Source organism: Nicotiana sylvestris, chromosome 1 (genome assembly GCF_000393655.2).
Source record: "Nicotiana sylvestris chromosome 1, ASM39365v2, whole genome shotgun sequence".
Taxonomy (NCBI): domain Eukaryota; kingdom Viridiplantae; phylum Streptophyta; class Magnoliopsida; order Solanales; family Solanaceae; genus Nicotiana; species Nicotiana sylvestris.
Window position 1 is genome coordinate 164,783,707 of NC_091057.1, and position 23,186 is coordinate 164,806,892.

General features: G+C 40.8%; 2 protein-coding genes across 2 annotated transcripts; both read right to left on the bottom strand.

Moving 5' to 3' along the window:
* Positions 1 to 16,730: 16,730 nt before the first annotated feature.
* LOC138876884 (uncharacterized) lies at positions 16,731 to 17,471 on the bottom strand. Its single transcript, XM_070155985.1, has 2 exons — positions 17,146 to 17,471; positions 16,731 to 16,881 (listed from the first exon to the last, which is right to left on the bottom strand). The coding sequence occupies exons 1-2, from the start codon at positions 17,469 to 17,471 to the stop codon at positions 16,731 to 16,733; spliced, it is 477 nt and encodes a 158-aa protein (XP_070012086.1).
* Positions 17,472 to 17,609: 138 nt separating this feature from the next.
* LOC138876886 (uncharacterized) lies at positions 17,610 to 19,594 on the bottom strand. The gene is made up of 3 exons (XM_070155986.1): positions 18,602 to 19,594; positions 17,823 to 17,978; positions 17,610 to 17,774 (listed from the first exon to the last, which is right to left on the bottom strand). The coding sequence occupies exons 1-3, from the start codon at positions 19,592 to 19,594 to the stop codon at positions 17,610 to 17,612; spliced, it is 1,314 nt and encodes a 437-aa protein (XP_070012087.1).
* Positions 19,595 to 23,186: the final 3,592 nt, after the last annotated feature.

Consider the following 23,186-nt stretch of genomic DNA (forward strand, 5'->3'; position numbering starts at 1 on the left):
TTTAAGTTTTGTCCCGGTTGTTTAGGATTTTATTCCGGTTTGTTTTTGTTTTTTCAAACCATTTCACCGGTAATCTAATGCGAATTCCGGTCTTCTATTATTTCCAATTTTTTTTTGTTTAGTCCTTTTATTATTTTTTATTCAACGCCGATTCTAGTGACGTGACATGCACACGCAGTTTGGGCCTAATCTTAAAAGTTAATCATAAAACCCTGGGAAGGTGATCAAAGCATTTAAAGGAAATAAGAACGGTTTGAGATTATTTGAAACCCGAGTCATGTGGAACTGGGGCAAGTTAAACACAAAGAAAACCGTTAAAAGCAAGATTCGCCAAATTGGCATGAGAGTCGTTCATGATAATGAGAGTGTCGTCCAACGGTGCTTTAGAAATGACAAAGGAAAAATAAAATGTTTAACATAATTGTCAAAGTCCATCACCATCGGAAGAGACTATAAATCTATGTTCAATTGTGTTGTTTGCACGGGGCATGTTTTGAAGACTGGAATGACGAAGGCATTTTGTTCTGCTACCTAAACACTTTATCCTTCGTTACCCCTTTTGAGCCTTATTTATTTTTCTTTCATACCCCTCGTTCGGAATCAGTAGCAATGAAAAAAAAGAGAGAGAAAGAAAGAAAACAACAAAACGAAAAGAAAAGAGAAAAGAAAAAGAGAAAAGAAAACTGATAACAAAGAAAAAAAGAAAGTCAAATGAAACAGAGGAATTGGGAACTACGTTTGACCTGATTCCTCAAAGAGGATACGTAGGCGCTTCACGGCACGGTCATAGTTTTGAAAAAGGAAAAAAAATCAATTAAAATATCCCCAAGAGAGAAACTGGGGCAAATGTTGCGTTTGTTGTAAATAAATCTAATTCCGAAGGTTGTAACTAATAACCCAAAATTAATGTATTTTTGAGCCTTTTATACCCTTTCTTTCTAGCCTATCCAAAACCCACATTACGGTCCAAAGAAAGACCTTCTGATCAGTCTTCAAAAGATGCCAAGTCAGACAAATGAAGAGTCTTACCGGCGCACATAACATTCTGTTCCACAGCAGAAAGGACTCTAATCTCCAACAGAAAGAGTCATACCGGCAACACTCCAAATCCCCAGCTGGAGAGAGACATAAAACGAGAGAGTTTTATTGGTGAAAACTTTCACAGGCACCATAAGGCGATGAAAGCTGAGAGAAGAACCCAAAAATGAGAGAGACTTGATAGTGAAAACCCTTCGGGCACTACAAGTCGAATAAGATTGAGAATCAGATGGGGAATCGCCAATTGAAGATCTTGAAAGATGATTGACGGTAGAGGATAGGCCACATACGCATGTCATGGCCATTAGAGTCGGTATCTGCGTTTGATAGATTTTTATTTATAGTTTCTTTTGTAAAAGAGTCATCGTTTCCTTTGTCTTTTATTTTGTTTCTTTTATCTTTCTCCTTTCATAGAAAAATTCCCCAATAGAGTCTGTCGGGCCAGAACAAGTATGAAATGACTTCAAATATGCCATCAGCTTTTCAAGATGAGATCTGACTAGTACATCCAAATGGTATAGTCAGCAAGGAACAAGCGCGAGGCCAGTGTCAATAAAGATATCCCCAGCAAAAGGGAATTGACAAAAGGATTGACGAGCGTCAAGAGGGATATCCTTGCCAAAACCAAGGTTATAAACCTCAAAGACAAGGCCCGTGAACAAAGCAAGGAGAGCAGTGAGCATGATTTGGCGAAATCCATACTAGACTAAAAGGTCGGGGAAATGCCAGTTTCCAAGCTATGCCACAAAAGAAGAGGGATATCCCCAGCAGGAAGGGATTATCCCCAGCACATAATATCATCCCCAACAAGTCGTGGAATACAGCGCAATGAAGGAGAAAGGGAAAGCCATCCCAATAGGAGTATCACAGCCAACCACCATGTTTTAAACTAACAAATTTTGTTTGATTTGAAACAGGTAAAGGAAATGACATTGATGCAGAAATGCATGCCACAAGGGATATTATCAAACTGGGGCAGAAAATTTTCCTTCCATTTAGAAAATTTTCTAGAAGTCAGGTACCCCCAGCTGATAACATTTTACCCCCCAACAGGTAAGTAAATAATCCCCACCAAGTTTTCCAGGTGAGATATTTTCAAGTCTTAAGGATATTTTGGGTTCATCCGCCCTCAAAACAGGATATGTCGGGTTCATCCGCCCTCAAATAGGATATGTCGGGTTCATCCGCCCTCAAATAGGATATTTTGGGTTCATCCGCCCTCAAAACAGGATATGTCGGGTTCATCCGCCCTCAAATAGGATATGTCGGGTTCATCCGCCCTCAAATAGGATAGTTCGGGTTCATCCGCCCTCCAACAGGATATGTTGGGTTCATCCGCCCTCGAATAGGATATTTTGGGTTCATCCGCCCTCGAATAGGATATTTTGGGTTCATCCGCCCTCGAATAGGATATTTTGGGTTCATCCGCCCTCGAATAGGATATTTTGGGTTCATCCGCCCTCGAATAGGATATTTTGGGTTCATCCGCCCTCGAATAGGATATTTTGGGTTCATCCGCCCTCGAATAGGATTTTATTTTCAAAGTTGTTGTTAAAGACAGGCGCCCACCTGAATAATGAGAGGAATACATTTCTGTCTTTTCAGTTCTGTCCTAGGTCACCCACCAGTATAATGCGGGCATATCATTTTTCATTTCTTTACTACCAGGCGCCCACCTGTATAACGAGAGGAATACATTTCAGTCTTTAAATTTCTTGACAGGCGCCCACCTGAATAACGAGAGGAATACTTTTGTCTGTGCATTTCATATTTTAGGCGCCCACCTGTATAACAAGGGAATACATTTTGTGTCTTTACCATTAGGCGCCCACCTGTATAACAAGGGAATACATTCCACGTCTTTACCCATAGGAGATGCATTTCCTCCTAAGTTTGTTTTAGTTTCACCCATAGGAGATGCATTTCCTCCTAAGTTTGTTTTAGTTTCACCCATAGGAGATGCATTTCCTCCTAAGTTTGTTTTTTACCCATAGGAGATGTATTTCCTCCTAAAGTTTATTTTTTTACCCATAGGAGATATATTTCCTCCTAAGTTCATTTTACCCAATAGGAGACGCACTTCCTAAGTTCAGTTGTACCAATAGGAGACGCACTTCCTAAGAAGTTTCACCAATAGGAGACGCACTTCCTAAGTTAAGTTTCACCGATAGGAGACGCACTTCCTAAGTTAAGTTTTACCAATAGGAGACGCACTTCCTAGATCCATTGTACCAATAGGAGACGCACTTCCTAAGAAGTTTCACCAATAGGAGACGCACTTCCTAAGAACAGTTTTTACCATAGGAGACGCACTTCCTAAATTCGTTTTACCCAATAGGAGACGCACTTCCTAAGTCCATTTTACCCAATAGGAGACGCACTTCCTAAGTCAGTTTCACCTAAGGAGACGCACTTCCTAAGTCAGTTTCACCAAAAGGAGACGCACTTCCTAAGATAAGCTTTACCAGTAGGAGACGCACTTCCTAAGTTAATTTCATCAATAGGAGGCCTACTTCCTAAGATAAGTTTTACCAGTAGGAGACGCACTTCCTAAGTTAACTTTACCAATAGGAGACGCACTTCCTAAAAATAATTTCACCAATAGGAGACGCACTTCCTAAGGAGACACACTTCCTAAGATAAGTTTCACCAATATGAGACGCACATCCTAAGTTAAGTTCACCAATAGGAGACGCACTTCCTAAGTTTATTTCACCCAATAGGAGACGCACTTCCTAAGTTTATTTCACCCAATAGGAGACGCACTTCCTGAAAAGTTTCACCAATAGGAAACGCACATCCTAAGTTAAGTTCACCGATAGGAGACGCACTTCCTAAAACGTTCACCCAATAGGATACGCACTTCCTAAGTTTATTTCACCCAATAGGAGACGCACTTCCTGAAAAGTTTCACCAATAGGAGACGCACTTCCTAAGTTCAGTTTTACCATAGGAGACGCACTTCCTAAGTTCAGTTTTACCATAGGAGACGCACTTCCTAAGTTCAGTTTTACCAAGAGGAGACGCACATCCTAAGTAAGATTCACCAGTAGGAGACGCACTTCCTAAGTTTAGTTTCACCAATAGGAGACGCACTTCCTAAGGAGACGCACATCCTAAGTAGTTTCACCAGCAGGAGACGCACTTCCTAAGTTTAGTTTTACCATAGGAGACGCACTTCCTAAGTTCAGTTTTACCATAGGAGATGCACTTCCTAAGGAGACGCACATCCTAAGCAGTTTTCCCCAATAGGAGACGCACTTCCTAAGTTTATTGTACCCACATGAGACGCACTTCCTAAGTCTATTGTACCCAATAAGAGACGCACTTCCTTAAAGTTTAGTTTTTCCCATAGGAGACGCACTTCCTAAGTTTACTTTTACCCCATAGGAGACGCACTTCCTAAATTAAGATTTCACGCATAGGAGACGCACTTCCTAAATTATTTTCATTCATAGGAGACGCACTTCCTAGTTCAAAATCATTAAGGTTTCACCCATAGGAGACGCACTTCCTAAGACTATTTTACCCCTAGGAGACGCACTTCCTAAGTTTAATTTCATGCATAGGAAACGCACTTCCTGAATTAAGTTTTCATTATTAGGAGACACACTTCCTAGTCTGGTTCGCTCAAGTTATCCTTTTGCTTTAGGAGACGCACTTCCTAGTTTGGCTTTTCAGATTATATTTTATTTCAGGAGACGCACTTCCGGAATTGAGATTTCACCCGTAGGAGATGCACTTCCTAGTTTGATTCATTTTAAGTTCGACCATAGGAGACACAATTCCTAGTCCAGTTTTTGAAGTTTACCCGTAGGAGACGCACTTCCTAATCGAGGTCTTTCAAGTTTTTAGGAGACGCACTTCCTAAATCGAAATTTTATTCATAGGAGACGCACTTCCTAGTTCTAGTCACTGAAGTTTTCACCCGTAGGAGACGCACTTCCTGGTTTAGCTCATTCCGATTCAACCATAGAAGAAGCACTTTCTAGTTTGAGTCATTGAGGTTTTTATTTTAGCAGATACATTTGCTAGCAAGAGTTTTGGTTTTACCCGTAGGAGATGCACATCCTAGCCTAGTCTTTAGTTTACTCTCATCATTGCATCAGTAGGGTAAGTGAGTTACAATTTTGCTAATGACTCACAAATCTTCCCAGTACAAACTGGGTTAGGAAATTTTGTTTGGTTTGTTTGTTTTGGTTGTCAGGGACCCGCCTGTAGAACGGAGGTTGTTGCATGTCGAAGATCGAAGAAGTCAGGAGTCCACCTGTAGAACAGAGGAACATTTTTCAGGATCAAGCAGTGACCCACTGGAAACCAGAAGGTTACAACACAAATCCCCAGCATTCAATCCAAGTTAGAAGCTCGCCTCAAGAATGCGAGTCAATAGGCTGGGATGATCAACAGAAGCTGGTCACAAAAAAAAATAGAAAAAAAAAAGGAAAAAAAAAGAGAAAAAGAGAAAAAAGAAAAAAAACCCAAAATACGGAAGTGGAGAACAAATGTGGTCTGCTCAAGAACTAGCGCCTACAGCTAGCAAGTATCAAGGTTCAAATCCAAAGTCTGTATGAAGCACCATTCAAGACTCAAGACCAAGTTTCAAAAAGACTTAAAGATAGGAATCCTTGTAACTAGTAGCTGATAGGCTTAGTTAGTCTTTTTCAGTTTTCATTTTTGTTGTAATGACAGGACCGCGGACCGGAACCTCAACTGAACGGCACCTCGATCGGCTCTCCACCTCGGTACACTCTACTATCTCTCTCATTTCCGAACTACACGTGGTCTGATTCCTGTATAACCAAGGATATGTAGGCAGCTCAGATACCAGGGCTCGGTCACATCCCCTTCCTTTCCTTAGTGTAGTCTGTCCAAGTAATGGTCGGGTCAAAAACATGTCTAGTCGTTCTTTGTCGGGAAACTCTTCGTGTTTCCAGTCAAAGAGGGGCAGCTGTAGACACCTGATTTTTGACCCTCCCCGAGAATTTTCACATTTTTAGCGTGAATATATGAAATTGGGGCTAATATAGCCAGTCTAACTATTTTTACTTTATTTCGTCGCAAAAGAAAAAAATTACAAAAATATATATATAAATTTTAGTTTATGTATTTCTCATAAATTTGAAAAAATACAAAAAAAAATTATACTTTATTTTGGTACTTTATATAAATTCGAAAATTACAAAAAATATAATTCTATTAATGTTTTGTAGTCATTTTAATTTTTGAAAAAAATATAAAAATATATTACTTTTATATAAAAACGAAAATTACAAAAATAGTTTTATTAATATTTTGTAGCTATTTTTATCTTGAAAAAATGTTTAAAAAGATATAGCTTTGTTTAAATATTAGTCTTATTTTGGTAGTTATTTTGCTTACATAGGACTAGTTAAGCAACGTCGTGTTCTTATTCTCGGATCCGGGCAAAAGAATAATATTCGGGTTCAAACTACCCGGTTTTAGGCCTAATTTTCGGACCTAGCCCATAATAATCCGAGTCCACCACACATGGGGGACACGCGTGGGGAACACAGACGGAATCCCATACACGGGGAACCCCACCACACGTGGGGGACACAAACCTTGAACCCCACCACGCGTGGGGCTCATTTTTCTTGGCAAGGGTATCAAATACACGGGAAAAACACATTTGGCAGGGGATTGGATTTTGGAAAATTTTTGAGGGGACTGTTCACCTTCTTCCTTAAAAAGAAAGGAACGAAGAACCCTACAAAAAGAAAAACACCACGACCAACAGCCGGACCCCCCGGACTGCCCCATCGACACCGTCCAAACACCACCCCGTCTCCTCCCAACTCCGTCACCATCTTGTCCGCAAACCACCACCAAAACCACCCTCAACCCTACTGCCTCACGACCACCACCAAACGTCCCCCCCCCCCCCCGACGCCGGAACCACCAACAAACAGGCCCGTCAACCAACCTAACCCCCCAGCCCGCGAGCTCCAGCTCCACCCAAAACAAAACCATCGCTGCTGCGTCGTCGCGTCCCCAGCAGTGAACGAAACCACCACTCCCTCACTGCCCAAACAACCACCCCTTCTGCCTCCTCCATCACCACCGTCAACAAACCACCATTGTTACCCACCCAGCAATGCCCCAGCTGACCCAACTCCATCATAGTCACTATCCCTCGACCTCTTCTGCTTCATCTTGTCACACCGATCTGCTGCGTCGAGAAAAGTCAGTAGTAGCAACATGGTAGGTTGTTAGCACTTTCGGGCCGAGCTTTCAGTTTCCTGTGAGGTCGTTTTGTTCGTCGAGGTCCGGTACGTCGAGGTTGGTCGTTGAGGTCGATGTTGAGGTTTGGTCCATGGCTCTATGCGTTTCTGTTTGTTCAGGTTAGTAAACCTCAATGTATTAGATAAAGAAACTTTACGTTAAATGTTCAAAGATGCAATATAGAAATTGGTATGATAATTTTCTGCTTATGTTTCACCGTATGCATTTTAGTTCATCTTTGTGTTATGTTATTCTTGTTTATTTGATGTCATTTAATTAAGTTTGACTAGTTGTTCTATGACACAAGTTTGACGTTAATTTGTTCGGGGTCCTTTGCTTAGTTCATTCGGACAAAAATTAGCATTAGTACTTGTTGTTACTACTTCCGAAACACGCGTTCACTAAACTCATTTTATTAATTTTTTGACAAGTTATGAGATTTTAGTTCTAAAAAAGTCGTAAGGTTTAGTATTGTTAAAGGCGTAAAAATGGCATCCTTTTAAAAAAATAAAATAAATAAAAATAAATAAATAAATAAATAAAACGAGACTAGCTTCGCCAAAATAAAAATGTACAGATTGCGGAGCCCTCACAAAATATATGTATTAAATACTTAGATTCCGGGACGGGCCGTTTAGCAAATTTCACGGCCCTACCCAAAAATAATAATGCGCTAGTTGCTTTAGGCGCGCCTTTAATAATGTTATCTCCCTAAACTCGGGTGCACATTTATGTGACCCAAATCCAAATCTCAACGAAATCGAAATGTGTCTCTAATCACGGGTACATTGACTGTGACGTGGTCTGAGATGCATTTCCATGACGTTGCAAATTCATTTTTTTTTAAAATAATAAATGGGACGAGCCTCGACAAACAAAAAATGTAAATTGCGGGGCCCTCAGTAAATACTTGTTTTAAATTTACTTAGAATTCAGGAGGGCCGCTTAGCGAATTTCGTGGCCTTCCCAAAAATAATAACATGATAGTCTCTTTAGGCGCGTGTTTAATAATTTACTTTCTTAAACATGGGTGTGCATTTCATGCGACCCAAATCCAAATCCCAAAACATCAAATAAAATGTGTTCCGGATTATGGGTGCATTTCATGTGACGCAGTCCAAAGACATGTTTTAAATGATGTTCACATTCTTTTAAAATAATAATTATAAAAGCGGTAAAAAGTTAAAATTGGCACATAGGTTCATAATTGTATTAAAAATCAGATAAATAAGCCGAATATAACAGTTGAGCGACCGTGCTAGAACCACGGAACTCGGGAATGCCTAACACCTTCTCCCGGGTTAACAGAATTCCTTATCCGGATTTCTGGTACGCAGACTATAATATAGAGTCATTCTTTTCCTCGATTCGGGATTAAAATTGGTGACTTGGGACACCCTAAATCTCCCAAGTGGCGACTCTGAAATAAATAAACCAATCCCGTTTCGATTGTCCTTTAATTGGAAAAAACTCCCTTGCACCCCCGCGGGTGCGGAAAAAGGAGGTGTGACACAACTCATAATCCCTCAAGCTAAGGTTAGACCAAACACTTACCTCGATGCAACGAACACAATTCAAGCCTCAACTACCGCTTTACCTCTCGATTCTACTTCCAATTAGGTTGAAACTAGTTACAATATACTTAACGATATCAATAAATGCTAAATAAATCAATTCTAATGCATGAAAATAGGTTTTCTAAAGTTTTTTCCAAAAAGTAAAAAATCGACCCCGGGCCCACATGGTCAAAACCTGAGGTTCGAACTAAAAACCGATTACCCATTCACCTACGAACCCAAATATATAATTTGTTTTGAAATCGAACCTCAAATCGAGGTCCAAATCTCCAAAATTTAAAAATTCTAAGTTCTACCCAAAACACCCAATTTCTCCATGAAAACCCTTGATTTTTGGATTAAAATCATGTGAAAAGATATTATAGATTAAAGAAAATGAGTTAGAAATGACTTACAATTGGTTTGGAGATGAACTTTTCTTTAGAAAATCGCCCAAAAGTGTTTAGGTTTTGAGAAAGTTTGAAAAATAGATGAAAATGTGTCTAAGTCCCAATTAACTAGTCTCTGATGTCACAATTGCGATTAGGGTTCGCAATTGCGAACCCCTTCAGGACCTGTCATCTTCGCCTTTGCGAAGAATAAGTCGCATTTGCGACTCTGGCCTTTTCGCATTTACAATGAAATGTTCGCATTTGCGATCAAGGCCTGTCCAGGCCATCTTCGCATTTGCGATACAGCTTCGCATTTGCGAGCCAGGCTTCGCAATTAGTCCTGTAACACACCAGTAATTTCCTAAGTCAAATTTCACTCCGTGGCCTATCTAAAACTCACTCGAGCCCTCGGGGCTCTAAACCAAACATGCACGGAAGTCCAAAAATATCATACGGACTTGATCGTGCGATCAAATCATCAAAATAACATAAATAACTATGGATATAGCATCAAAATCAAAGAGAAATCTCATGACCTCTTAAGTTCCATTTTTAACAACCGATGGTCCGATTCACGTCATATCAAGTCCGTTTCTTATCAAATTTTACAGGCTCAACTTAAATACCATATAAGACCTGTACCGGGCTTCGGAACCAAAATACGGTCCCGATACCATCAAATTCAAACACATTCCAGTTTCTAAAAACTCTTAGAATTTAGTTAATCAATTTCTTTCAAAAATTCATTTCTCGGGATTGAATTCCGGGCATACGCCCAAGTCGCATATTTTCCTACGGACCCTCCGGAACCGTTGAATCACTGGTCCGGGTTCGTTTACACAGAATGTTGACCGAAGTCAACTTAAATTCATTTTAAAAGCAAAAATTATCATTTTTCATAGATTTTCACATAATGGCTTTCCGGATACACGCCCGGACTGTGCACGTAAATTGAGGTGAGACAAAAAGGAGGTTTTAAGGCCTCGGAACACAAAATTTATTTCCAAAACAAGTGATGACATTTTGGGTCATCACATCAACTTTGGAAAAAATAAATTAATTCCTTCTTGATATTTGAAAAAATCAAATAGTATGGATCACAAAAAAGCATATATATATATATATATATATATATATACACACACACACACTTTAGATAACTTCATTCAATTACTTTCATTAATTATATTTCATTTTTAAGTCTAAATTATTACTCCCTATAGTCCATTTTAAAAATTTTATGGTTGTTTTTACACATATTAAGACATTCATCTTTTAGTACTAATTAATAATGAAATAGACCATATTAACCTTAATTTGTTCTTTGATAATATAAAAATACTTCTAGGCTTTTTACTCCCAAGGGCAACTTTGAAAAGAATAAATTAATTCCTTCTTGATATTTAAAAAATCAAATAGTATGTCACAACTATATATATATATATATATATATATATATATATATATATATATATATATATATATATATATATATATATATATATATATATATATACACACACACACACACACACACACTTTAGATAACTTTATTCAATTACTTTCATTAATTATATTTCCTTTTATGTCTAAATTATTACTTCCTCCGGTTCACTTTAAGTAATTTGTTGGTTGTTTTCACACATATTAAGGAATTTAATTTTTAACACTAATTAAAAATGAAATAGACCATATTAACCTTAATTTATTCATTAAAAATATAAAAATACTTCTAGGTTCTTTACTCCCTTGGGTAACTTTGAAAAAATAAATTAATTTCTTCTTTATATTTGAAAAAATCAAATAGTATGGACCACACAAAAGAGGCCAAAAATTACTTAAAGTGGACTGGAGGGAGTAATTTTTTTCTAAAATATTAAAGTAGCTTCTTATTAGTTTGCCACTCGGCTTCACCATATTACAAATTATATATATATATATAACTCTAATTTTTTTATTTTCTTGCAAAATAATAAAGCTATTATGATGACCCGAAAGGTCATCTCTTGTTTTAGAAGTCAAAACTGTATTTCGAGGTCTTAAAAACTTCTTTTTATCTCACCTCGATTTGCATGCGCAGTCCGGACGCGTTTCCGGAAAGCTTTTATGTTATATTTTAGAAAAACATTGAATTTGGTCTTTAAAATTGGTTAAAGTTGATTTTGGTCAACATTCTTAGTAAACGGACTCGGACCTGTAATCGGACGGTCTCGTAGGGTCCGTAGGAAAATATAAGACTTGGATATATGCCCGGAATCGACATCCGAGGTCCCAAGCCTGGGAAAAGAATTTTTAAAGCAAAATTATTTGCTGGAAAATATAAAGGCTTTTAGAAGTGAAATGATGCATTTTCTTGGTGGTATCGGGCCCGTATCTTGATTTCGGAGCCTGGTACAAGTTTAAAATAATAATTAATTTGAATCTGTGAAATTTGGTAAGAATCGGAATTGGTTTGGTATAAACCGGACCTATAGTTGAGAAAATAAATTTTTTGATGTTCTTAAGTAATTTCATGAATTTGAGGTTAAATTCATAGTTGTTGATGTTATTTTGATGATTTGATCGCACGAGCAAGTCCATATGATATTTTTAGACTTGCGTGCATGATTGATTTAGAGCTCCGAGGGCTCGGATGTGTTTTGGATAGGTTACAGAGTGAATTTAAACTTAGAAAAAATTGTTGCAGGTTGCAGATCTGGTATTGGCTTCTGATCTCGCAATTGCGAGATCAGGGATCGCAATTGCGAAGACTGTCAGCATGGTAATTGCGGGGGTGGGGGCGTGATCAAAATTGTGAAAATATGCCTTAGGCTCAACACTTGCTCAGTACATGGGTCGGTTGTACTGATACTACACTCTGCACTCTTTTGTGCAGATTTCGGTACCGGGCTCGGTGAGTAGCTGAGGTAGATGTCTTCAGTCCAAGGAGACCAAGATAGATCTACTGGCGTTCGCAGAGCCTGAAGTGCCCCTCCTCTGTTTAGCTTTCTGCTATCTCATTTCTTTTCCGAGAATAGTTGTACTTTCTTTTTAGACCAGTATTTGTAGTAACTCGTAGATATTCGTGAAGTTGTGACACTAGATCCATGGGTAGACTTGTATTGGATTATTTGATCATGTTATAACTCTTCCGCATTTATCAACTGTTTTAACTTTAGTTTCTGTATATAACTATTTGGGATTGATTGCTACTGTGTAGAACCCTAATAGTTGGCTTGCCTAGCTTTCACGAGTAGACACCATCACGACTCCCAAGAGTGAAAAATTCGGGTCATAACAATAACATACTGACCATTAATACAATCATATAGTATCAAAGAAAAATAATTTGTGATCTAAATAACATATGCAAAAGATAAAAGCTCGGGAATAATCGAATTCTTATGCAGAAGAGTGAGATGTGCCCAAGATCCACTTGTATAAAAGAAGCCAAAAAAGGTTGATCAATTGAGAACAAAAAATTCTTCAAATCAATTCAAACAAACTACGGTACGTTGCAATTTTTTTATGAATTAACAATGATCAGTGGGATGAAATAGTAAAAGTGAAAAGAATTTAATTTATATTTTAAATTAATTCAATATTCTCATTTATCAATTCATAAGATTTCTTTGAGTTCACATATTTTTTATTTCATCTAAACTTCAAATTCAATTCATCTAATCTCAATTCAAATACTTTTAAATTAAAACGTGTGACAGATTTCAAAATGATATGTATAAGATAGGACTAATTAAAGATTGCTCGACTTTTAAACTCATATAGAGATTTCTTAGATATTTTATAATTATTCACTATCAAAAGATAATTTCTTCTTTATTTCAGTGCATTAAGAATTTCGAATAAATAAATGAATTGAAGTTACATCGATTGAAAAAATTCAATTGATATATAGAGAAAATTAAGTTTTCTATTTATCTTTATTTATATCTATGAATCTATTTAAGTTTAATCAATTTGAATAAATAAAATTACATTGCCGCTTGGTTTGTTTTACGTTATCGATGCAAATAATTTCTTTAATTGTGATTCCTTCTCACAATCAATGTAATGTTATTATTTATGTCACGACCCATTTCCATAATAGGTCATGATGGCGCCTAACACCATTGTCGGGCAAGCCAACGCAGAAAAATACTAAATAAACTTTCATTTACCTTTACCCGAAAATAGTTGAAAAAATTCTTTAAGTTGAAATAAAATCAGAAATGATTAATAAAGTCATAATAATCATACAACTCCAAAATGATACAGTCTACTAATGTGTGTGCCAAGACTTGGTGTCACAAGTTGTGCGCAACTAGTAGAATATACAAAAGAATCACACTATCCTACTGTCCGAAACAGAATAGACAACAAAAATACATAAGAAAGACTTTTTCAGGCTGTTGAACGGCATGGGAGGGAAGCAGCTCACCATATAAGTCTCGAGTCCGCTCAGGGATGCGCACCAGACTGATAGCCAGATACACCTGCCTCAGATCCTGTACAATTAAGTACAGAAGTGTAGTATGAGTACATAAACAATATGTACCCAGTAAGTATCCCGTCTAATCTCGAAGAAGTAGAGACAAGAGGTCGACTACTTACTAGGGTGAAATAATATGTGAAGAATTTATAATAAGCATAGATAGCACAATTTATTAACGTTTTATGGCAATGAATAACAGTTCTTTTTTCCAAATAATGTCATGGTATCCATTTACATTTTCAAGGCAAATATGAAGTTCAGTCCACCGAGAAATACTAAGTAAAGCATGCGCAAATAACACCGAGGGACGTACGACCCAATCCAATATAAAAGTAAAGTGTACACTGCCAAGGGTCGAACGGCTCGAACCATAGATGCATCTATTACCCCGCTTGCGAATCACACGTGCGACGCGGTCAAATATAAATAAGCTCATCAACAAGCAAACAATAATATATATATCGGAGGGGTAGTTATTCACAGGAATATCCAAATTCTCTTTTAAAAAACCAAACAGGATAAAGTTCCTCCACTAGTCTCATTTACCTTAAATCAAAATAATTTATACGAATCCGAATTTATCATCAAATTACAAGAATATCACGTAGAGCATGCTTTTGGGTCCTAGACTACTCGGACTTAACATAGTAGTAGCTACGCACAGACTATCGTCACCTAGTGCGTACGTAGCCCCCCCGCATATAATAGCAATTAATTCCATTATTACACCTATGGAGACAATTCTCTCTTACAAGGTTAGAAAGGAGACTCATCTCGCTCCAAAGTGCACTTCCAATACCAAGAACGAGTCCACGCCCTCAATTCGAAGCCGAACGATCCCAAACTAGTTAAATGAGGTAAGAACTAATCAATATAGGTTCACAAGATCGAATTCTAGCTATTTAAGCAATTTCCCAACCTTTAACACAAGTTTCCTAAAATCCGACCCCAGGCCCACGTGCCCGGATTCCGAAATTTTTCGAAGGAAGTTGTTCTCTATAACCTAAAAATCGATAATATATGATTTCTAATTTATTCCATAGCAAATTTCGTGGTTAAATCTAACTTTTACTAAACCCTTAAATTTTGCTCTAACCCCATGATTTCACCTTAATACAAGTGTGTAATCTACCCAAGACAAAGTCATTAAACTAGAGATAGGTAGAACACACTTACGTCAAGATGCTATGTGAAGATCTTCTCTCAAAAGCTCTAAAATTGCCAATGGGAGAGTGGAAAAGGATAAAAATGACTTACAACCCGTATTAAATGAACCTCACTACCTCAGCGATTTCCGCATCTGCAGTCTGAGGACCGCATCTGCGAGAAGAGGACCGCATCTGCGGCTCCTGGCCTGGCCTGCTCTGGGCCGCTTCTACGATGAAAGGACCGCTTTTGCGGTCTCGCACCTGTGGTCTACCAACCGCAGGTGCGGTTATGACAGAAGCAACAGCTTCAGCTCTTCTAAAAAATTTCCACATCACTCAAGCCTCGTCCGATTGACGGTCGGGCCTCCCGGGCCCCGCCCGAACATACCGACAAGTCTGAAATCATGAGACGGACCTATTCAAACCTTCAGAATACCCGAAACAATGCTAATTCTAGGAATCACCCCCTAAAACTAAATGATTCAAACTTATGAACTTCAAGTTCTTAATTTTTCTCTAACAGGCCAAAACGCCCTTAAACTACTCGAATTGACTCCAAATTTTACAAGCAAGACTTAAATGATATTTCGGACTTGTACAGGGCTTCAGAACAAACATACGAGCCCGATACCTATGAAATCAATCATTAATTAGTTTCTTTAAATCCTTAAAACTTCATATTAACAATTTCTAAATAAAAATTCATTACTCGGGCTACGGACCTCGGAATTCGATTCCGGGCATACGCCCAGGTCCCATATTTTTTCACGGACCCTCCAGGATCGTCAAATCATGAATCCGGGTCCGTTTTCTCAAAATGTCGACCAAAGTCAAACTTAGTCTTTTAAAAAAATTCTAAGGAATCAAATGGGCATATTTCACTCCAAACTCTTCCAAATCCCGAACCAACCGTCCCCATAAGTCAAAAATTAGCCAAAGCAAGCATGAGAAGTTTTATTTAAGGAAACAGGGTTCTAGAAGGCAAAATGACCGGGTGGATCGTTATTCTCCACCTCTTAAACAAACGTTTGTCCTCGAATGGACATAGAAAAGTACCTGAGCTGCTGAATAAACGCGGATATCTGCTTTGCATGTCCTCCTCGGACTCCCAGGTCTCCTCCTCGACTGGTTGGCCCATCCACTGGACCCTCATTGTAAAAATCCTCTTGGACCTCAACTGGCGATCCTGTCTATCAATAATGGCAACTGGCTCCTCCTCATAACCCAAACTCTCATCCAGCTGAATAGTACTGAAGTCTAACATATGGGACAAGTCAGCATGATACGTCCGAAACATCGATACATGAAAAACCGGGTGAACCCCCGATAGGCTGGGGGGTAAAGCAAGCTTATAGGCAACCTCCCCAACTCACGTCAACACCTCAAAGGGACCAATAAACCTTGGGCTCAATTTGCCCTTTTTCCCGAACCTCATAATGCCTTTCATTTGCGAGACTTTCAAGAGAACCTTCTCGCCAACCATGAATGATACATCACGCGCCTTCTGATCCACGTAACTCTTCTGTCTGGACTGAGCTGTGCGAAGCCTCTCCTGGATCAACTTCACCTTGTCTAAGGCATCTTGTACCAAATCTGTACCGTATAACTTAGCCTCACCAGGCTCAAAACACCCGATAGGAGAACGACAACAGCGACAATATAAAGCCTTGTATGGAGCCATCTCTATGCTGGATTGATAGCTATTGTTGTATGAAAATTCCGCCAAGGGCAAGAACTGATCCTACTGCCCTCCAAAGTCAATCACACATGCCCTGAGAATGTCCTCCAAGATCTGAACTGTCCGCTCCGACTGCCCGTCGGTCTGAGGATGGAATGTTGTGCTGAGCTCTACACGGGTCCCCAACTCACTCTGAACTGCTCTCTAGAAATGGGAAGTGAACTGAGGGCCTCTATCTAATATGATGGAAACAGGCACACCGTGCAACCAGACTATCTCTCGATTGTAAATCTGAGCATACCTCTCTACTGTGTAAGTAGTCGCCACTGGGATGAAGTGGGCAAACTTGGTCAACCTATCAACAATGACCCATACTGAGTCAAACTTCTGCAAGGTCCGCGGCAACCCAACTACGAAATCCATGGTGATGCTCTCCCACTTCCACTCTGGTATAGGCATCCGCTGAAGTAGGCCACCCGACCTATGGTGTTCATACTTGACCTGCTGGCAATTCAAACACCTGGCTACATACTCCACTATGTCTTTCTTCATCATCCGCTACCAATAATGCTGCCTCAAGTCACGGTACATCTTCGTAGCACCTGGATGAATGGAATACCGTGAACTGTGCGCCTCCTCTAGAATCCTCTCCCTCAGGCAATCAACATTAGGAACACATAAATGACCCTGGAGTTGCAAAACACCATCCTCGCCAATAGAAATCTCCTTGGCACCTCCCTGAAGTACCATCTCTCTGAGAATTACCAAATGTGGATCATCGAACTGCCGGGCCTTGATCTGCCCCAATAATAAAAATTGAGCAACCACACACGCAAGAACTCGGCTGGGCTCTGAAATATCCAACCTCACAAGTCTGTTAGCCAAGGACTGAATGTCCAAAGCTAGTGGACTCTCCGCTGATGGAATGAATGCCAAGCTACCCATACCATCCGCCTTTCTGCTCAAGGCATCCGCGACCACATTTGCCTTGCCCGGATGATAAAGAATGGTGATGTCATAATCCTTCAGTAACTCAATCCACCTGCACTGCCTCAAATTAAGATCCCTTTGCTTGAATATATGCTACAAGCTGCGATGATCAGTATAGACCTCACATGACACCCCATACAGATAAAGCCTCCATATTTTAAGGGCATGAACAATCGCAGCCAACTCTAGATCGTGCACAAGATAATTCTTCTCATGAACCTTCAGCTGACGCGAAGCATAAGCAATAACTCGTCCTTCCTACATCAATACACATCCCAAGCCAACGCGTGAAGCATCGCAATATACCGTATACATCCCCGAGCCGGAAGGCAATACAAGAACTGGTGCTATAGTCAAAGCTGTTTTGAGCTTCTGAAAGCTCTCCTCACAATCATTAGACCAACGAAAAGGAGCACCCTTCTGGGTCAATCTAGTCAAAGGTGATGCAATAGATGAAAAGCCCTGCACGAATAGTCTGTAGTAACCTGCTAACCCCAGGAAACTCCTGATCTCAGTCACTGAGGTAGGGTGTCGCCAACTCTGAACTGCCTCGATCTTCTTGGGATCCACCATAATACCCTTTCCTGACACAACATGCCCCAAGAATGCCATCGACTCTAGCCAAAACTCATACTTGGAGAACTTAGCATATAGCTTCTGCTCTCGCAAGGTCTGAAGCACTACTCTCAAATGCTGCTCGTGCTCCCCCAAGCTACGGGAGTATATCAAGATGTCGTCAATGAAGACGATGACAAATGAATCAATATAAGGCCTGACACCCTGTTCATCAAGTCCATAAATGTTGTTGGGGCATTAATCAAGCCAAAGGACATCACCAAAAACTCATAATGGCCATATCTAGTCCGGAATGCAGTCTTCGGAACATCTGAGTCCCGAATCTTCAGCTGATGGTACCCTGACCTCAAGTCTATCTTAGAGAACACCCTAGCACCCTGTAACTGGTCGAACAAATCATCGATATGAGGCAACAGATACTTGTTCTTGATGGTGACTTTGTTCAACTGGTGGTAATCAATGCACATCCGCATAGTCTCATCCTTTTTCTTCACAAATAACTGGTGCACCCCAAGTGATACACTAGGCCTAACAAAACCCTTCGCCAACAACTCCTCAAGCTGCTCCTTCAACTCTTTCAACTCTTTAGGAGCCATACAGTACGGTGGAATAGATATAGGCTGGGTGCCTGGAGCCAAATCAATATAGAAATCAATATCACGATCCGGTGGCATGCCCGAAAGATCAGAAGGAAACACATCAACGAACTCCCGAACTACTGGAATTGAATCAATCGCTGGAGACTCTACGGTGGTGTCCCGAACATAAGCTAGATAAGCCAGACACCCCTTCTTGACCATATGCCGAGCCTTCAGAAAGGAAATAACCCGACTAGGTGTATCAACTGTGGACCCCTTCCACTCCAACCTCGGAAACCCTGGCATCACTAGTGAAACAATCTTGGCATGGCAATCTAGGACAGCGTGATATGGATATAACCAATCCATGCCTAGGATGACCTCAAAATCGATCATATCAAGCAACATGAGATCTGCTCTAGTCTCGAAACCATAGAATGTGACCACACAAGACCGATAGATCCGATCCATAACCATAGAATCACCCACAAGAGTGGACACATAAACAGGAGTGCCCAAAGTCTCAGAAATAACCAGAAAATGAGCAAATAAAGATGATACATATGAATAAGTAAACCCTGTGTCAAATAATACCAAAGCACCTCTACCGCCGATGGAGATAATACCTGTGATGATGACATCTGAGGCTAATACATCTGGCCTGGACGGAAGGGCGTCGAATCTAGCTGGAGCGTGGGCTGGCTGGCCTCCACCTGACTGAGAAATAGCTGGCTGACCTCTCCCTGCCTGGCCTCCACCTCTAGGATGGCCCCTACCAGCCTGCCCTCCACCTCTAGGTGGCGGGGTGGGCGGTGTTGAAGTCATAGGTTGCTGACCCTGCTGCACTGCCTTGCCCCGATGTCTGGGGAAGGTCCTCTTCATATGACCCAGAACTCCACACTCATAGCATACCCTTGGTACCATAACCTACTGCCCTGAAGTCTGAGCCTGCTGACCCGAATACCTACTGGAAGAACTCTGGATGGCTGGGGGGCAATATGAACTCTTTGGCATGGCACTGAAGTGAGCACTGGAAGAACCAAATAACCAAAATACCCACCGGAGGAACCCTGAACAGTTGGTGGGCGGTAAGAACTCTCCGGAATCGCACTGAAATAAAGCCTCATTGGAGCACCTCTGGGAGGGGGTGGTGGTGCCGAATACGAGGGTCTGTTGGGCTGACCCCTCCCGAAGTAACCTCTACCCCTAGCTGATACTCATTGGGGAACGTCTGAACTCTCCCGAAAATCTAGCCCTCTCATCCTGCTATATCTGCTCTCTACCCCTCTGTGATACCCTTCAATCCTGCGAGCAATCTCTATCACTAGCTGATACTCAGTACCCATCTCCACCTCTCGGGCCATGCCAGCTCGAATAGTGGGGTGTAACCCCGCAACGAACCTTCGCACTCTCTGCATCTGTGGGAAGTATCATAAGTGCATGGCGAGATAACTCAGAGAACCTCGCCTCATAATCGGTCACCGACATCTAACCCTGCTCAAGATGCTCAAACTGATACCGCAGATCTTCCCTCTCAGAGGGCGGAATGTACCTATCCAAGAATAACTGTGTGAATTGACCCCAAGTGAGGGGAGGAGAACCTGCTGTCCTGCTAAGAACATAGGACTTCCACCACCTACGGGCCCTGCCCTCCAACTGAAAAGTAGTGAAGTCAACTTTATGCGACTCCAATATCCTCATATTGTGCAGTCTGTCCCTGCACCTGTCAATGAAGTCTTGGGTATCATCATGTCGCTCACTCCCGAAGATAGGAGGGTGAAGCCTAGTCCATCTATCCAATAACTTCTGCGGATCGCCATCCGCAGCTAGCCTGGGCTAGGGTGCCACTGCAACAACTGGCTGAGCCCTATCTGCGGGTAGTGCACCCAGAGTCTAATACACTACGGTTGCATGACCGGGAGCCTGAGCAGTAGGGGTCCGTGCTCCCCCGCCCGCCTGTGATGTAGCCAGATCTGCTGGAAATAAACCAGCTTGAGGCATAGAATCCATGAACCGTAGCATACGGCTCATGACCTCCTGGAATCCTGGTGCTGTCATAAAGTTTGTCGGGGTAGGCTCAGCTGCGGGCACCTCGCCCTGCTCCTAGATAATAGGATCTTCCGTAGGATCTGTTGGTGGTACTACTGGAATAGCTCTAGGACACCCTCGTCCCCTACCACAGGCCGGTGCCCTCTCCCGGCCTCTACCTCGGCCTCTAGCAACAGGGGGAGCAACTCCGCCCGGGTCTGGAACATCAACCGTGTGTGTCCTCACCATCTGTGAGAGAATAGAAGAGGGAAATTTAGTATACCAACCACTGCACGATAGGAAATGAATAAAGAGTAGTTTTCCTAATACCCCCCTCAAAGATAAATACGGACGTCTCCGTACCGATCTACAAGACTCTATTAGGTTGCCCATGACTTGTGAGACCTACATGAACCTAGTGCTCTGATACCATGTTGTCATGACCCATTTCCATAATAGGTCATGATGGCGCCCAACACCATTGCCGAGCAAGACAACGCGGAAAAGTACTAAATAAACTTTCATTTACCTTTACCCGAAAATAGTTGAAATAATTATTTAAGTTGAAATAAAATCAGAAATGATTAATAAAATCATAATAATCATACAACCACAAAATGATACAGTCTATTAATGTGTGTGCCAAGACCTGGTGTCACAAGCTGTGGGCAACTAGTAGAATATAGAAAAGAATCACACTATCCTACTGTCCGAAATAGAATAGACAGCAAAAATACATAAGAAAGACTTCTTCAGGTTGCTGAACGGCATGGGAGGGAAGCAGCTCACCGTAGAAGTCTCGAGTCCGCTCAGGGATGCGCACCAGACTGATAGCCAGATACACCTGCCTCAGATCCTGTACAATTAAGTACAAAAGTGTTGTATGAGTACATAAACAATATGTACCCAGTAAGTATCCCGTCTAATCTCGAAGAAGTAGAGATGAGAGGTCGACTTGATACTTACTAGGGTCAAATAATATGTGAAGAAGTTATAATAAGCATAGATAGCACAATTTATTAATGTTTTATGCAATGAGTAACAGTTCTTTTTCCAAATAATGTCATGGTATCCATTTACATTTTCAAGGCATATATGAAGTTCAGTCCACCGATAAATACTAAGTAAAGCATGTGCAAATAACACCGAGGGACGTACGGCCCAATCCAGCATAAAAGTAAAGTGTGCACTATCGAGGGTCGAACGGCTCACACCATAGATGCATCTATTACCCCGCTCGCGAATCATAGGTGCAACGCGGTCAAATATAAATAAGCTCATCAACAAGCAGACAATAATATATATATCGGAGGGGTAGTTATTCACAGGAATATCCAAATTCTCTTTTAAAAAACCAAACAGGATAAAGTTCATCTACTAGTCTCATTTACCTTAAATCAAAATAATTTATACGAATCCGAATTTATCATCAAGTTACAAGAATATCACGTAGAGCATGCTTTTGGGTCCTAGACTACCCGGACTTAACATAGTAGTAGCTACGTACGGACTCTCGTCACCTAGTGCGTACGTAGCCCCCGCAAGCCCCCCCGCATATAATAGCAATTAATTCCATTATTACACCTATGGAGACAATTCCCTCTTACAAGGTTAGAAAGGAGACTCACCTCGCTCCAAAGTACACTTCCAATACCAAGAACGAGTCCAAGCCCTCAATTCGGAGCCGAACGATCCCAAACTAGTTAAATGAGGTAAGAACTAATCAATACAGGTTCACAAGATCAAATTCTAGCTATTTAAGGAATTTTACAACCTTTAACACAAGTTTCCTAAAATACGACCCCGGGCCCATGTGCACGGATTCCGAAATTTTTCGAAGGAAGTTGTTCTCTATAACCTAAGGATCGATAATAGATGATTTCTAATTTATTCCATAGCAAATTTCGTGGTTAAATCTAACTTTTACTAAAACCTTAGGTTTTTGCTCTAACCCCATGATTTCACCTTAATACTAGTGTTTAATCTAAGCAAGATAAAGTCATTAAACTAGAAATAGGTAGAACACACTTACCTCAAGATGCTAGGTGAAGATCTTCTCTCAAAAGCTCTAAAATCACCAAAGGGAGAGTGAAAAAGTGATAAAAATAACTTAGAACCCTTATTAAATAAACCTCACTGCCTCAGCAATTTCCGCATCTGCAGTCTGGGGACCGCATCTGCGAGAAGAGGATCGCATCTGCAAAAGGGCTAAAATGGATGGGACCGCTTCTGTGGTCTTGAGGCCGCATCTGCGAAGCCGCTTCTGCAGTTCCTAACCTGGCCTACCCTGGGCCTCATCTGCGATGAAAGGACCGCTTCTGCGGTCATGCACCTGTGGTCCACTAACCGCAGGTGCGATTATGACAGAAGCAGCAGCTTAAGCTCTTCGCAAAAAGTTCCACTTCACTCGAGCCTCGTCCGATTGACGCTCGGGGCTCCTGGGCCCCGCCTGAACATACCGACAAGTCTGAAATCGCGAGACGGACCT